This window comes from Drosophila ananassae, chromosome 2L (assembly GCF_017639315.1).
Source record: "Drosophila ananassae strain 14024-0371.13 chromosome 2L, ASM1763931v2, whole genome shotgun sequence".
NCBI lineage: Eukaryota > Metazoa > Arthropoda > Insecta > Diptera > Drosophilidae > Drosophila > Drosophila ananassae.
In genome coordinates, this window is record NC_057927.1 from 6500676 (window position 1) to 6517500 (window position 16825).

The following is a 16825-nucleotide window of genomic DNA, read 5'->3' on the forward strand; positions in this document are numbered from 1 at the left end:
TTTAAACTCAACTATTTTGATTAAAGAATCCCAGAAATGCTGTTTCGAAGATGCAGCTGGATTCTGGCCAGGTGCCAGTACAGTACCAAGGCAAAACGAGAGCTGAAAACCCGCTACAGCGGCGAGTTTCCGGAGAAACTGCTCTCCCGAAAACAGAAGGCGCCCGCTCACATGTACATCGCCAATTCTGAGGCGGCCCAGAGGATTGGCCAATACCTGGAGCCTCATCTGCATCAATCCGGCTGTGATACTGTCATGGAACTCAATCCAGGAACGGGTCACTTTACCCGGCATCTACTGGACAGGGAGACCCAGTTCCGCCGGATTATTCTACTCGAGAGTATGGACCATTTTATGCCGCGCCTCCAAGAACTGCATTCTCTTTACCCAGAGCGAGTGAAGGTGCGGCAGGGAGATTTCGTTAATTTATGGAAGCTCGTCTACATGGACAAGATGGATGGGGGTAGCCGCGTGATGGACCTCCTCAACGATGTGCCCCGAAAAGCCTTCAACGACGGTGAGTATAAATAAACCCACTAAATAAAACCATTAAACCACTATCTCTTTGGTAGATGTCAACATGCTGGTCTTTGGGGCAGTCGGCTCATATCACTTTTACAAGCATTTGATTAACTCGCTTATTTTTCAAACCAGCCTTTACAATTTGGGACGCTGTGAAATGATTCTGGCCATGCCACCACCCATTTACATTGTAAGTAACATGACAATACTAGCAGAAAATAATTTTTAAAAAATATTCTATCATTAAAGCATCTCACATGCACCAATGAGATTGGCTATCTTATATACCGGTCCACCAGCATACTGTTCCAGATCCTTTTCGAGCATCAGTTTATAGCCAAAGTGCCTAGGGAAGATTTCCTACCGATGCAATCCAATTACACTCTCACCAAGGGCAGCAAGTTGGGCAAGGTGCGGTCCATTAACCCGGAGTACCTCTACCTAGTGAAGTTCACGCCTCGTCGCAATCTTCACGAACTCGTTCAGCCCCAGGATCTACCTGCTCTCTGGTTTTTTATCAAACAAAACTTTGTTAGCCGACGCAACCGCATTATTCCCAATTTAGAGTAAGCACATATTATTTATATTTTAAATTAGTTAAATTATTTATTGGTCTTAGGAAATGGGTGCCAGGGTGTGGCCCTCGACTGATTATAAACCCACACGCATCTGAGCCCCTCCAGCCCACCTATCCGGATGAGTCGCCTGACAAATTGCCACAGTACTCCAGCCAGAGTAAAACGATAAGTCCTAGGCACTATTATCCGGGAATTAATATCTATACCCAGTTCGGGGACCTTGGGCCCAGTCAAATGTTGGCCCTTTTTAGCCAGTTCCGACAGTGGCCGGAGTACGCCGAGAGCTCTTTCTTGGCCTCGTTGGAAAACGCTCTGCTTAAACTAGAAACGGCCACCGATGAGCAGAACTTGGAGGATGGAGTCACGTTGCCGGAGGAGGATGATGCAGAAACGGAGGAGCTTCTCGAAGAGGAAAGTCCAGCCCCAGTGGCTACGGCTGTCAAGGGCCGAAAAAAAGCTAGTTCCTAATGTCTTGTTAGTTTGTTTTAATTAGCTAAGTTTAAAAATAAAAAAAAAACAAACACGGATTGATAAATGAATAAAAACTAAATTTTAATTTATTCAAACTGGAATTAAAGTACACAGAAACAAAGAAGTCATATGTGATCAATCTTAACATATTAAGTAAAAAAAGATTTGTATTATTTTGAATTCCTTCAAATTCAATTTGAATAGAATCGTGAGTATTTTTGTGGTTCACAGAACATTAAGCACCTAGGTTGTAAGTCTAAAAAATTCGAAATTGTTTTCACTGGCATGTACAGAACAACACAAAAAATAATCTATTATAAGTTTTTCTTCAATCTCGATTTAAGAGCACTTTCCCTGGGCCAGCAAACGACTGCCGCGAGAGCACTTCTCGGCCAGCTCAAGATGGTAGTCTGGTGGAGCCTCCTCTGCATCATCCGCAATGCGGGTTATCAAATGCACCGACAGCTTAACGCAGTCCACCATCAAGTTTGTGGGATTCACGCCCAGCACAAAGGTTGCCTCTTTGTAGGGACAGGGATTCTCCTTTATGTTCCCGAACTCGTAGCATGTGTCGCGGATCATGAAGTGGTTGTCCTTCGAGCAAGGATTCTTCACACACTCGGGTATGACCCGCTCCTTGTAGAGCACCAGCATTTGGCCGGATTCACAGGGTCCCTGCCTGTAGGCCGGATAACAGGCATCTGTTTCCGGATAGTACAGAGTGGCTGAAACGGGGAACCACACAGCCCAACATTATTATGTCATCGATGGATAATTATTCAATATTATTCACCTGGGGCACAGTCGCAGACCCAGTCATTCTGCTGCTGCTGGTCGCCCGGGTAGAGCAACTGGAACTTGGGGCACCGAGCCGGCGAGTAGAGTGGCTTGCGACCCTGAGGGCGATACCAAAATGGACGATGATGAGATCGTTAAACAATATTTATTATCAGTCTGAAATACTCTAAGTTAATTAGGTTTTAGCTTTGCTGTTTTTTTTTTCTGAGTATAAAAATGACCTAAAAATCGATTCGAATTTCATGAAACTCTCTCATATTATTAAATATTTTAGTTAGTCTTTAATTAGTCAGAAATCAGATAACTATTTACTTTTAATCCAACCATTGAAAACTATCTATTATTGATTAAACACATCTTTTCCTGCGTCTTAATACTTTTTATAGTGTTTAAAAAATCAATTAATGGTTATTGTGCTTATTTACAAGTTCGGACAGACCCATTGCTATCAAGTTTGTCTCAAAACTTTTGTTTGATTGGATAGGGTATTTCCAGCTTCGTAATTTCCAACTGCACAGCCTCTCTCGCCTTGGCATTTCTTATCAGCTCGTCGTTTGGGTTTCTTGTGGCCACTTACCGCAAGGTTGGCCTTCTTCTTATCAATGTCTTGATCCTCGACGAAGGCGATTTGGGCACGCGCCACTTTCCAAAAAAGTGCGGAGAGCGCACAGATCAGCAACAGGCGTACATGGACCATTTTTCAAAATCTCGTTTTTCTCCTCTTTGTTTTGATTAACGTACGTAAAGATATGTAAAAACAATTCAACTTTCTTTATTTTGTTTTATATTGATCCGCTTCCAAGCGGCGATCATCAAGAGCTCAAGCTTATTATTAAGCTTATTATCAAATAGGCAATAAACTCACCACAGTCTCACCACGCTCACACTGAGTTGACATTTTGTGAAGTGCGGTCACATTGGCTTGATGGGCGGTAAACTTTTTTGGTGTTGGATAAACTTTTGAATTTGAATAAACCTATTACCTTTTACAAACATATTTTATTTTGTTGAAATTTTAAAATAAGCTCCATTACAAAAGCTCCAGATAGAACGCACAATCCAGGATGCGGGACAATGCAATAATTTGTTTTGAAACCTTTTTACATATTAAATCATTTTTATTCATTTCAGCTTATCTTGTGTAAGGATAATTAGTGGAATATGATTCGTGGAATGGGGAAATAAGGATATTTGGTGGAATATGTCGGTGATTCGATATAAATTTGACAGTAGCGTCCTCATTTAATCAATTTTTCTTTTGAGTGTACCATCGAATTTGTGACCAATAGAAGCTACTTATGTTTGTTTGAGTCATTAATTCGGTTGTTAATTAATATAGGCAAAAGATTTTGCGACTAATTGAATTTTCCGCAAGCTGTCTCCGTAACAGTTTTCCAACACTAGTTCCTCAGACACGTATGAACGTTATCGAGTGACAACCATCTCTATACGATATTTTCCTTTGTCAAAATAAAAAGTAAATAAATAAAAATTTGATCCAGGAACGAAACGAACCACCCACACACCCTGAACGGCTCGATGGACGACGAGGAGACAGCAGGTGGGCAGAGTGAAATACGTTGCAGTAATCCCTAAAATGTAATCCCCACAGAAAACAATTCTGGGCAAGGCCATCAAAATGGGGAGGACCAAAACGGGGACAGTGCAATAGAAGACCATCGGGCGGCGGAGGAGGAGGATGTCTTCGAGGATCCCGTGGCCGCAGAGGTCGAGGTGGAGGCAAACCCTCTGGATCCCATCGACGATGCTATCCAAGACGATTTAAGTCCGCTCGATCCTCCCAGCAGCGACATGTCTTTGGAAAGTCCAGGAAGCGAAGGTAATCTGTAAGAAATGTACCCCCTAGAGACAGCTATATTAACCTTATTATTTCAGACGACTCTGACTTGGAGGCCCTGCCCCGGTGGATGATCCCTCAGAACCGCCTGCGCTCCGCCGTGGACATGATGGTATCCCAAGCTCGTACTCAGAACGGCGGAATTGCTGCCCTTTTGAATCGGGACAACTTCCTGCAACGGGTGCGCAGCATGGTATTCAGCCAGGAGAGGCGGCGCAGTCGCACTAGCGACGATACCAGCCAAGATGGAGGAGAGCAAGCGGAGGAACCACCCCAGCCCATACCGAGAACACCCATCGACATTGACATGGAGGAGGGAGTGCGTTTCGACACAAACCTGCCGGCGGAACACTCCTATTTTGGCAACCATTTGAGCCGAGTGCCCGGTGTTGATTATTTGGAAGTGGGCAGCACCCACCACATGCTCATCTTCCTGCATCAGCACATCCTCTTCCCCGGCGAAGTGCTGCCCTTTATGATCGATGGCAGCCTGTTTGATGATGAGATGCCCGGATTGGATGGCCTAATCTTTGGAGTGGGCTTTCCTCTCATGCAGCCTCCCGAGGATAACCCTCATAAACTATATGGAGTTACTTGCCAGGTCTATGAGAAGGGGGAGAGTGGTCGCCAGTTGGTATTCTACAAATCGCGAGCTTTGCAGCGCATCGTCATCAATTGCGATGATATCCAAGGGTAAGTTTGTCATGGCTTCCTCATCAAACTTTGATAACCAATTATTTTTTCAGACCTCCGCAATATATCGCCCGCAATCCGACGAGCAAGTGCTTCAGCAAGGTTAAGATTCTTCCCGAGTACTTTCTGCCAGAGCCACTGAAGTGCGTAGATATGGGCTCAATGTCCAGATTTAGAGACATCCCCTCGATGCGCGATAAATACCGACGCTATCAGTTATCCAGTACCCCCTGGCCCGCAGATGCCTGTCAGGAATATGCCTACGAGGAGATCGTAGAACGGGCTCGTAAGAAACTGGAGATACACAAGATTGACACCATGCCCCGATGTCCCATCCAGTTGTCTTTTTGGCTTGTGCGGAACCTACATCTTACCGAGAAGATGATGAGGCTAACCTTCCTTACGGATTCGGTCAACACGCGACTCCAGCTCATCGGCAGTACACTCAAAGAGGAATCCCTCTTCTATTGTCGCTACTGCAACAGCAGTCTAGCCTATTGTTCCGACCTATTTGCCATGTCCAAGCATGGGGTGCAGACACAGTACTGCAATCCCGGTAAGTATTTTGACAAACTCTGCGATAAGGCACCGAATGATGTTGATTTTCCAGAGGGCTATATACACGAAACTAACACCGTCTACCGCGTGATGTCGCATGCCATCGGCTACAGCGGTGAACCATCCACCAAATTCAGCTGGTTCCCCGGCTACCAGTGGCATATTATCCTTTGTAAATTCTGCGCTCAGCATGTTGGATGGGAATTCAAGGCGGTGGAACCCAATTTGGCACCCAAGGTTTTCTTCGGCTTGGCTGGCTCGAGTGTACGGATAGGAAAAGCCAGCGAGAGCACCCCAGTAAATGGGAGCAGCTTTGTGGTACGCAACATGCTACGACTAATCTCCAACGAGATGGAATGAGGCTGGCGCGTTGTGAAGCGATTTCTCAGTTGCCACTGCTGCAGCTGTTCTAGGCGTAGCCAGTAGGGCAATGCTGTGTTTATTTCGTTTCACAACTATATTTTTTGGTAAAACACATGCTGTTCTCTAAATGTTTCCCACGAATTGAGGGCATGGGTGTAAAAAGTAAGATTGATCTACATATTATCGCGTATATGTTCTTTAGTTAAAGTAAATTATACCTAATTGATATATAAGATATTTTCAACATAAAGCTTCTCTATGATAAGTTTATCATGTGTTTATATAGATTTTTTTATTCACAAATATGTTCTGTTCGATTTATTCATCCAAGAGGGCAGCAAAAGAAGTGGATAGTTTCTGTAAAAACAACATAATTTAGAATTATTTTTAGGATATCTTTAAAGCTTACTTACCGCCTTGCAAAAGGGACAAAGACCGAAGGATACCTCCAGAAAGGTCTTGCCCTCCAGTTGAGTTTGAAACCACTCCTTCAGGCAGGCTGCATGACACTTCAGAACGCATTTCGCATTATCACAGGATACGAGGGGCACCTCGCCCTTCTCCAAACGGTAGGAAAAGCATATATTGCAGCGCAGCTCCTCGTCGTCCTCTTCGTCCTTCTTTTGGTCTTGGTCATCGACCCAGTCCGGCATGGGAAAGAAGAGCAAGTCAAAAATACGCAGCAGGTTCTTGTACATATCTAATTCCGAATCCCAGTTCCCTAGTCCATCGCTGAGGACATGCCGCAAGCGACTCACTTCGTCTGTGGGCCCAATAATCTTTATCTCCATGGACCCGAAGCAGGCGAAGGGGTCCAAACTGGTAACTTTAAGGTAAACCCGATCTTTTATAGGAAAAACCCGGGAATTGTGTTTCGTGGTAGCTGGCGATGGTTGCAGGACATGGCACAATTCATCGATGTTCATAAAATTTTCATAGAAGGGCCGCAAATCGTCCAGCACTTTCATAAACAACACCAATGCTTCCTCTAGGGAATGTGCGCTTTTCTCGAGCATTTCTCCTAGTGGAATGCAGTCTGGAACGCTGTGGTCCAGTAGCTCCAAAGAGGGAAGACCCAACTCAAGGTAATGTTTCTCAAAATCTACAAACTCGCAGAAACGGATCCTAGTGCATGTATCATTTATCTGCAGACGGTACTCGTTGGGCTTGTGCAGTGCAAGGATGTCAGCGTATATATTTCCTTGTGGTGGCATTTCTTTTGGGATCTCTATACGTTTCTTTGGCGGCAGGAGCTGTGGGAGTTTGTCGATAAAATCCTCCAGCTGCCAGTCGTCCTGAACTGTCATATTTTCGGCTGTATATAGTTTGTACTCGAATTTTTCCAAAACATACAGCTCGAAGCCATTGAGAGCCGGGTAGTGAGGAAGGTATAGTTTCAACCTAAGCCAGTTATCCTGATTAAAAGGATGTAAGGATTAAAGATGTTGGCGGGATCTTTTAATCAGTTTGTTTAAAGCTCACCTCAAGCATAAAGGTTCCGCGTATGATATAGGATCCATCTTCCTTAACATCAGCCACAAGTCCAAAATATTTATCCGCAAGAAGTTCCTGTAAAGATTCGAACGAAGGGTTTTTAGCGACCATGATGTAAATTCAAATTTAAAGTTTTAAACAAATATCAGCTGAGCAAGGAAATATAAAATCCACACAGTCCACTCATCAGCTGAAAGTTATCGATTTCTTTGGCGGGAACTTTGGTTATCGATTTAAAATTTAAAACTGTTTTAACAATACCCATAAAATAAGAATTGCTTCTCATTTGAATTTCACACAACTGATAGAAATTTTAGCATACCTCCTTTGTTGACCGGCAAATTATTAACAACATTGTAGTCCAGTGGCATAGTTTAGATTGCTCTCCGAACTTATCAGCCAAATTTACGTTATATACTGATTCGATTCCGCCCTATTTGCTCTTCGTCAGAGCGCAACACCTGCAGCCCCCTCTGTTTGTTTTTTTTGTAACACCTGCGTGGCGGCCACGGTATCAATAGCCGCCAAAGCCTGATAACCCTCTCTCCTGAATTGGTCATCGATCGATGGTCTGCTATTTAAGGTTCTTCATCGTTCCTTGCCTTCCATTCACGATTATCACTTGCGTTCGCGCGTACTGAAGACTTTGTAGTTCCAGGTAAAAGATTAAAGAAGCTTCCCCCACAACAAAAATGTTGCGAATTGTCCTGGGATTGGCTCTGATATCGGTAGTGTCTGTGGGCGCCACAGAAGTCCGGGAGTGTAAGTAAAAAAATTAATTTAACATAAATCACCTGACATCTCAAATTACTGGAATCTCTATTCTGATATTCATATGTTAATTAAAAAACTAATTTAAAAAGTGATAGTCACGAATTCTGATTACAGTACAATTATTTAAAATATGTTCTGATTGTTAGTTGATATGAAAAGGCAAAGATAGTTGTATCTCAAATGAAATTGTTTTCATTTAAAAATAAACTTGAGAGAAGCCCCTCGGTGATAAGTGCTATGGACTTATTTTGTTTTAATTATTCACTTTCTTGTACTTTGCTCAGTATATGTCGAACCAAAATAAATTACTTTTAATTTCAATGAGATGGTCAATTAACAAGTCATATCAACTTATTATTAAACTTATCTAAATGAATCACGTTTCTGATAATGACTTGGAAATCCCCATAAACTTCATTAAGTTATAGTAACTATTGCCAAAAATATTTCCAAGAATAAAAGCCCTGTAGATTATTGATAGCAGTTTATCAGTGAACTGCGCCTCCTAATCTCTTCCAGATTACACCGTCAAGAAACAGAGCCTACTTTTTTGCTAACTATTTTTATATTTCTATTTTTACAGGTAAAAACAAACCTTTTCCGCTGGACGTTAAAATCGCAGACTGCGATGAACCACCTTGCGTGGTATACAAGGGAACCTATGCCGTGATGGAGGTGCACTTTCTGGGCAGTAAGTTTTAATATTTGACAAAAATTTATGGTTCCCTTGATATCCTTGAATCCTTTTTCAGACAGCAACAACATCAGAAGTATCACCGCCACTACAACCGCGAAAGTTTTGGGCATGAATCTCCCATATGCTCTGCCCGAGGATGTGTCCAATGTCTGTATAAATCTTCTCTACGGCGCTATATGTCCCATTGACAAGGATGAAGATGTCACCTATCAGTTTAACTTCTATGTGGAGCCATCTTTTCCTGAAATCACGGCCGATGTCACAGTTACTTTGAATGATGTCAATGGAGACGCCATCGCCTGCTTCGTGGTCAGTTGCAAAATCCGAAAGGGAGCCACTGCGGCAATCAGCGATTCAAACTTGTTGGCCTAAGTGAGCTAACAACCTACCCACCTAATGCCACCGATTTTGGCCGACTGAATACTTCCTATATGTTGCTAAACAATAAATAAAAATGTATTAACCATATTATGCATGGGGCAATCGAAAAATGAATGGGAGTCCCGTATATGGCCCACAGCGATAGCTGTATCTTTTCCAATTTTCGCCCGATCCTTGAGCGAAATATGTTAAACGCTTTGTATTTCGATTCTCTATTAATCTGCATTAAAATCTCAGATCAAATTTTTAGATCGATTTTTTGTTAAATTTTCCCATGAACCCCATTGAAAAACGGGAACTGTATGGGAACCCCATATATGGCCCTCAGCGATGGCTGTATCTTTTCCAATTTTCACCCGATCCTTAAGCGGAATATCTTAAACGTTTTGAAATCCGATTCTCTATTAATCTGCGTTAAAACCTCAGATCAAATTTTTAGATCGATTTTTTGTTAAATTTTCCCATGGACTCCCCTGAAAATCGGGAACTGCATGGGAACCCCATATACATACATATGGCTGTATCTTTTCAAATTTTCTCCCGATCTGGAATATCGTAAATGTTTCTCTTTTTATCTGCAATAAAAGCTCAGATAAAATTTTTAATTTGATGTTATGTTAAACAGGTCGTCACCTCGAGGACCTCCGTCCACAGTGATATGTTAAATTTTAGGAGCCCCATATACGGCCCACAGCGATGCCTGTATATTTTCCAATATTTTCGGTTAAATTTCTTGAGCAGCATACCTTAAACTATTCTATATCAATAATAACCAATAAACAAATGTCAGCTAACCATGAAAATATAAAATCCACACAGTCCACACACCAGATAAGAAAATCGATTACTTTGGCGGGAACTTTGGCTATCGATTTTAAATTTAATACTGTTTTAGACATTCGTCTGGTAGGAATGCCTATCATTGATAGGCCTTATTTCACCTCCAAGCCCATAAGAGCCCGCTGGCATAAGAAGTTAGATTAGTGTCCCACTTTATCAGCCGAATTGACTTGATTTAATAGTTTGTTTCCGTCTTAATTGCTCTTGGCAGAGGCCAACACCTGTGCGCAACATTGTTTTCTATTGTAACACCTGTTTCGGCACCTGGCCACCGTATCAATAGCTGGCCAAATCCCGATAACCCGCCCCCTAAACTGATCATCGCTCGATGGTCTGCTATTTAAGGAGCTACATCGTTCCCTTGCTTCTATTTACGCTTATCACCTGCGTTCGCTCGTTCAGAAGTTTTATTTCAAATCTTAAAGGATACCAGTGCACCATAAAATGTCCCAACCAGTTAACATTATTCGAATTATCCTGGGATTGAGTCTGATATCGGCGCTGTCAGTTGGCGCCACCGAAGTCCGAGAGTGTAAGTAGTTAAAAAAATGAAACATGAAGAATATCAGATAATTGATATAGTCCACTGATCCTGAGTTTTGAAACTAAGACAATGATAAATAAATTAGGCATTGCCAAGTCCATAGATATCAGCTTATCAGAGGGTGTCGGGTCTTATCTCGTCCAAGTTACGAGTCTTCTATTGCTACTGTAGTCTACTTTTTTGCTTACCGTTTGCACTGCTTTTCATATCTTTCATTTCCAGGTAAAGACAAGCCATTTCCGTTGAGCGTTAATATTGCTGACTGCGATGTCCCACCCTGCTTGGTATACAAAGGAACCTTTGCTGTTATGGAGGTCCACTTTCTGGGCAGTAAGTTATCAAATTTGGCATGTTTTCTATGCGACATTGATCCTTGATCCTTAAATCCTCTTTTAGACAACAACAACATTAAGAATATCACTGCCACCACAACTGCAAAAGTGTGGGGCATAAGTACTGGCTACGATCTGCCAGAGGAAATATCCAATGTCTGCATAAATCTCCTGTATGGCGCCATGTGTCCTATTGACAAGGACGAGGATGTCACCTATCAGTTCAACTTCTATGTCGATCCAATATTTCCCGAAGTCACGGCCGATGTCACGGTTAATTTGAACGATGACAAAGGTGAGTCGATCACCTGCTTCGTGGTCAGTTGCAAAATCCGAAAGGGAGCCACTGCAGCGAAAAGCGACTCATACTTGCTGGACTGAGAAACCCGAGAGTGTACCACACAATGCCACCGATTTTGGCAGACTGAATATTCCCCATTATTTGCTAAACAATAAACTCAAAAAGTCTTGAAGAGATAAGCTTTGTTTACTTTACCAACGTCACGGATTCCAGTGTACCCGCGCCAATCAATTGCCGGATTAATTCATTTCGTGTTCTGCCGATTAGATATCTAATAGTATTTATATTTTTATATACAGTCATCGGTGACGTTGTTTGTTTGCACCGAGAATCCAGCAATATATTTAACAGATTCAGTGGCAAAATTGCCAATAAAATGGCTTTGATAATCATTTATTGACCGGCACCGGTTGACCATATGGTCAAAAGTTTAGCTCCCCTTCCAGATAACACCTTAACTGGGTGCAATTCTACACTTGGCCGAATTGGAGGGTAGTCTATATATGTCCATGGTGCCTGATAAGTAAAAGAAATTCACGAAAAAATCCCAGTTTTTTCGGGGAAATGATAAGAGAAAAATAGTTAAGTTAAGTCTAATAAACTTAAGTAGCTATAAAGTGAAAAGATTTCTGGGTTCAATCATTCTATTTTAATATAAAGAGGTATCTTAGTATATTACTATATACTAAGAGCAGTAAGTCAGCTATACTCAGCTGGTTTATCTATGATCTACTACGAAATAAAAACATGTCTGGTTGTTTGGCAGAATCTAAATGGTTTCTCATTATGACAATTTTACTTAATATATTATAGCCTCTCTCAGTACTTTTTTCAGTGCAAATTTCATTGAAAATAAATCAGATAATGTGGGTGAGTTGCCGGGTTTGGAAACTGGTCATTGATAACCGGGTACATTTGTCTTCTTCTTGGCTCTGCGCCCGAACAGGTGTGTTGGGCTCGATGGGGCAGGTAATCAGACTTGAGATTTGCGAATTATTATTTGATTCGATTATGGCTTTTCGTCCACTTCAAATTTACACCTTAATGGCTGCGTGTGCAGATAGCCCCGATGGCCAATAGAAAGCATTGTAACGCGAGTCACAATAAATCATAAATATTCCCCTCGTTGTGTCTCGTTCAACCTTTCAATGGCGAAGGAAAAAAAAAGCATTACTTGTACTTAGAAAAAGAACCCCTCATGTATGCGAGAGGGTTTTTAAAATTTTATTAAATATTCATGAGACATCGTGGGAGAGCTCAGTGCCCGATTTAGATAGCTTTGGTTTTTTGGAATACAAAAAAATTTGATAGATATATCACAGTAAATATAACCAATTGGGTTTTTGGATTTTCCATAATTATTTAGTTTTGCCTCTTGAGAAAGTCGAGTTGGTAGACCGAGTTGCCGCCATTTGCCTTGACCACCTTGATGTCGCACACAAAGCAGGTGGCGATCTCATTGTCCTGGTCCACCAGATAGATTTCGATCTTCACCCCGATTTCCGGGTACTCGCCGATGGGGAAGTCGAACAGATAGGTGACATCTTCCGTCGGATAAACGGGACAGTAGGCGCCGTACATGAGATTGGGACAGACGGCAGCCACATCCGCGGGCAGTTCATAGGGCACCGTAATGATTCCCAGGGTAGTGGCCTTCACCAGGGCCGTCATCTTGGTAATGTACTTGTCCACAGCAAAATCAATTTCGAATTTCTGGTTAGTTCCTTTCACGATATAACAGGGAGGAGTAACGCAGCCATGCACTCGTACCTCCAGAGGAAAAGGCTTGCTTCCAGAGCCTAAGCAAAGAGATATTCTTAATTAATATTATTCCTTAAAAATGTATTTTTTTAAACTTACATCGCTTCACTTCCGTGGCCGGATGCTCTTCTTCGGCTTGGACCAGGGCAAAAAGTGCCAGAGAGAGGATAATCAGCGCCTTGACTTGCATGTTTCTTGGCTATAATTGAGTTCCTCCATCGATGCGAACATCGTTTTTATAGCCGAATGGGAGCAGAGACGATCGGGCTAAGACTATCTTATCGGGAGCCAATACCCACCGGGTCTTAAGCTTCGGCAGTATTCGTATTTCGGGCCACCGGATGGAAGTCGTTGGGTCATTCTGAAGAATATACATATATATGTTGGCATCTTAGTGTTTTTGAATATAAAAAATTCTAAATAATACGTTTTCCCTTTTCAAAAAAACTATTTACTTCACAGGCTTACCGAAAACTAAATTGAATACAATTATTTTCTATTATATGACTTGATCAATGGCTTTATAATTAAATATTCCTTATCTTTTTATCAAATAAAATTAATCACAATACAAATCGCTGCTTTAAATTCGCTTCATTAAATTCAGTTTTTGAATGGACCGTAAAATTAGGAAATGGGGCAAGAGAATTTTATCACTTCATCGGCGTGCCAGACGAGCGTCCACGGACGGTGCAGAGTCGGTGCAAAAATAAATCCCAGAGCACTCGGCAGGCCACTAAGCCTCCTGATGGCAACGGAAAAACCCTCAGACATTTCTGCCCTTCGACCAAAGCCAATGACAATGGGACTTTTGCGGGCCAGGAAAATGTGCGAGTATAAAGGAAACAGGCTAAATGTAAGCTGGAAAGTATAATTCCCCTTCCATGCCACCAATAGCACTCAGAAAGGTTGCTGAAATTTTCGCAAAAGGTAGGAAAAGCGAGGTGGGCTAGTAATGTTTCAAGGTATGGTTAGTGTCAGTTTTTGTAATAACTATAAAGTGTATGTGGAAATATATACATTGAAGTGTTAACTGAACTACCCTCGCATATTTTTTGCAATCTCTCAGATGCTTGGTGGTGACTTGGCATGCGAGCAGCAGCAGCGCAGCATGAGATTGCCTCAGAATGCTTTTGAACTTGCGACGATTTTGCTGCCCCACCCTCGAGAGCCAGTCTCAAAAAAAAAACGCTCGTCGCCGCTTCTCACATGTAATTGTTGTGACATTATTTAATATGTCAAAGCAATGGGAAATCCGGTAGGAAAAATATCCTGAGCAAAGATTGGGCAGGATTTGCCCTGACTTCGACAATGAGAACCGCAATATTTGATTAGCATCAGTCAGTCGGGGGAGTCTTGAGTTCGATTCTATTTTCGGTGTCATTCAATGCAATTATCTGAGCCGGAAAATCTGATACTCAAATACTTTCGCAGGCATAAAAAACGCTCACTTCGGTTTCCGTTTGCACTTTTGGGTGTTCTCCCTTTTTTTTTGCATATTCCCAAATGTATTTCACGGATATTTAGCTTATCTTTGATGTATGCCTATCTGCCTTTTATTTTTTAGGGAAATCAATATTACTCGAAAAAAAGAAAAGTACTGAGAGTTTGCTTATTGATTATTATTATATCTTGCAGAAAAGTATACTTCAGTTTTTGCGAGGAAGTACGGGAGTGGGTGTGGCATTTAGTTTATATTTCTCAATAGACTGGGTTATCACTAACCCCGGCCAATGAGAACCAGGCTGCCACTGCCGAGCTAACTCAATTAATTTGTCAAATCAAGCCCGACGTCAAATGCCAGTGCCAAAGCCAAACAATTTGTCACGCCAATCCTGTGGCCTTTATCCTGACAGGAGTCAGTAGTCGGTCGGCCCCACCCCACAGTTGTCTGTTCTATTTCAATTTGATATTTGTTTGCACGTAATTCAATACCCCGTGACAAACCGGTTGGGGCATTGTGTCTCAATTAGGCGACAATTTGATTTTCGTGCTGTTAATTTTTCATTAAATTTTTGGAGCTGCCGTGTGCAGTCAATTAATAACGGAATTTCCGAAAAGGACACGCCCAATAACCCGTGACCCCAGACCACAGACGTAATGTCCCCCTCAACAGGTGCCTCCTGGATTGGGTCCTGGACAACCCTTAATTTTCCAAAGGCAGACCCTAAAGTCAGTGGTTTGTATAATATTATTTTTACCAAAACTATTCTGTAGCCGATACACATAAGAATTGTAAATCCTTCCCTTCCTTTGACCACCCAGGTGTATTCAGCTGTTTTCATTTTAACAAGGACGAAGTGACCAACTGCCCTTGAGACAATTTTTCCTGCACTTTCCTCTGGTATTGACTCGGAAAATGATTTCACCCGGTAGGGGAGAGAAAGTATTTTGCGCTTTAGTGCACACTTTGATATACCTGGGAGACTCATTTGCCAATAGCAATTTGCATATGCCGTCATGCAAAAATGTTTTTTATTAAATTTTTCCACCATGTCAAGACCGAACCTAAGGGATGCTAATTAATTTGCTCGGAACCCCACACTCCGTTCTACTGGCTCTGTAATTAAATGAATGCGAAATTCATGTTTCCCGAAATCAGGAGAAACATGCGTTTCAACAAGTTCGACTGGCGGCTGTTGAGTAATTTTCCCCGTGTAACGTGTTGGCATTTAGAGCCGTGTCCTGCCACGTCCTGCCGCGTCCTGCCAATTGTCCTTGCCCAGTTTCGCCTGGCAACACCGAACATTCAGCTGAGAAATGTGTTTCAAGCGAAAAGAAGTTTGCTTAATTTGCATAAATATGTACAAGTTGTACGTACATGGTTCGTATAATTAAAATGTTAGTTTCCAGCCCAGGAGTTGCATAATTCGAGGGCACCTTTCTGTTATTACCTTTGCGAGGTATAAGCTTGGAATTCCAAAGAAAATTCTTTATGGTTTCCTTGTAACTCTAAATGGGTTTACATTTTCAGTTATATGCTTGGGATGTAATTTTAAAGTGTACGACGATTTTAAGCTTTAACTTTTTTGTTTCCCTGAAAATAATTTCAATCTTCATTAACTCTTAAATGAATTAATAAAAATCTAAAAATTGTTTAACTTCTATAGCCAATTGACTTCTCAAGACTGTTAGGTTGTGTTTAGGAAGGCCCAGTAATCCCTTCAATCATTTTCGCATTTAATGGATGAACGTAAACATTTTAAAATCAATTGCTGGCAGGGCGGAAATCGCTTAGCTAATTTGCATATAAAACAGTTGAATTTATGAACAAAATCTGAGAATATTGATGAAATTTGGGCCACCCCTTGCCGGCTGCTGCTGTTTGGCTGTTTTGGCTGTTTTGGCTCTCGACAAGTCAAGTGGGTGTAAGAAATTGTATAAAACTTGCTACAAATTGGCTATGCATATAAATTGATGTTAATGTGCCGGGCCGGGCTACCAGCCAGCAGAGGGTTGCTGCAGTGGCCCAAAAGTATGCAACGAGTGGATCGCGTCGTAATCTCCTGTTACCAGGTAGGGCCAATAAATCATCATGGCTAATCGGTTGCTAATTTTTCGACCGAGTTCAAATGCACCGAAGCCCCCAACGGGCCCCGAGAACACAACAGGTGTTTAGTGCTTGTTGGCCATCTTATCGATGGCCAAAATTAGCGACTTCTGCACTTGACCAGTTCACCTGTACTGGCTACCGTTAATGGCCAAAAATCAGTATGACTAATATTAGTTTTTAGTAATTGGTAAGAGCAAACACGTTTGTTGTTATCTGAAGCAATGTTTACCTTCAAGGGAATCGAAACCATTTCATTAGAATATTGTTTTCCATTTTGATAGCATAAATTATGTTCTTCTTAAAAACT

General features: G+C 41.8%; 7 protein-coding genes across 9 annotated transcripts; 4 read left to right on the plus strand and 3 right to left on the minus strand.

Moving 5' to 3' along the window:
• LOC6500635 (dimethyladenosine transferase 2, mitochondrial) lies at positions 1-1695 on the plus strand. Its single transcript, XM_001953580.4, has 4 exons — positions 1-517; positions 573-712; positions 772-1088; positions 1142-1695. Exons 1-4 carry the CDS (start codon positions 37-39, stop codon positions 1566-1568), a joined length of 1365 nt encoding a protein of 454 aa, XP_001953616.1. The 5' UTR covers positions 1-36; the 3' UTR covers positions 1569-1695.
• LOC6499926 lies at positions 1628-3212 on the minus strand. Its single transcript, XM_001953581.4, has 3 exons — positions 2947-3212; positions 2365-2467; positions 1628-2296 (listed from the first exon to the last, which is right to left on the minus strand). The coding sequence occupies exons 1-3, from the start codon at positions 3064-3066 to the stop codon at positions 1911-1913; spliced, it is 609 nt and encodes a 202-aa protein (XP_001953617.1). The 5' UTR covers positions 3067-3212; the 3' UTR covers positions 1628-1910.
• Positions 3213-3776: 564 nt separating this feature from the next.
• LOC6500636 (protein cereblon) lies at positions 3777-6122 on the plus strand. The gene is made up of 5 exons (XM_032451566.2): positions 3777-3930; positions 3982-4209; positions 4266-4920; positions 4974-5476; positions 5531-6122. Exons 1-5 carry the CDS (start codon positions 3909-3911, stop codon positions 5836-5838), a joined length of 1716 nt encoding a protein of 571 aa, XP_032307457.1. The 5' UTR covers positions 3777-3908; the 3' UTR covers positions 5839-6122.
• LOC6499925 (E3 ubiquitin-protein ligase FANCL) lies at positions 6117-10898 on the minus strand. 3 transcript variants are annotated; one of them, XM_014910795.3, is made up of 4 exons: positions 10760-10898; positions 7324-7410; positions 6255-7256; positions 6117-6198 (listed from the first exon to the last, which is right to left on the minus strand). In XM_014910795.3, exons 2-4 carry the CDS (start codon positions 7330-7332, stop codon positions 6160-6162), a joined length of 1050 nt encoding a protein of 349 aa, XP_014766281.1. In that variant the 5' UTR covers positions 7333-7410; positions 10760-10898; the 3' UTR covers positions 6117-6159. The 3 variants fall into 3 exon arrangements, with proteins under 3 accessions (XP_014766281.1, XP_032307462.1, XP_001953619.1); XM_032451571.2 differs by lacking the exon at positions 10760-10898 and adding an exon at positions 7658-7834; XM_001953583.4 differs by lacking the exon at positions 10760-10898 and having other exon boundaries at positions 7324-7531.
• Positions 7939-9274, plus strand: LOC6500637 (NPC intracellular cholesterol transporter 2 homolog a). Its single transcript, XM_001953584.4, has 3 exons — positions 7939-8097; positions 8693-8800; positions 8862-9274. The coding sequence occupies exons 1-3, from the start codon at positions 8028-8030 to the stop codon at positions 9176-9178; spliced, it is 495 nt and encodes a 164-aa protein (XP_001953620.1). The 5' UTR covers positions 7939-8027; the 3' UTR covers positions 9179-9274.
• Positions 10401-11380, plus strand: LOC6500638 (NPC intracellular cholesterol transporter 2). The gene is made up of 3 exons (XM_001953585.4): positions 10401-10559; positions 10794-10901; positions 10968-11380. The coding sequence occupies exons 1-3, from the start codon at positions 10472-10474 to the stop codon at positions 11282-11284; spliced, it is 513 nt and encodes a 170-aa protein (XP_001953621.1). The 5' UTR covers positions 10401-10471; the 3' UTR covers positions 11285-11380.
• Positions 11381-12378: 998 nt separating this feature from the next.
• LOC6499924 lies at positions 12379-13298 on the minus strand. The gene is made up of 2 exons (XM_032451578.2): positions 13065-13298; positions 12379-13003 (listed from the first exon to the last, which is right to left on the minus strand). The coding sequence occupies exons 1-2, from the start codon at positions 13153-13155 to the stop codon at positions 12567-12569; spliced, it is 528 nt and encodes a 175-aa protein (XP_032307469.1). The 5' UTR covers positions 13156-13298; the 3' UTR covers positions 12379-12566.
• Positions 13299-16825: the final 3527 nt, after the last annotated feature.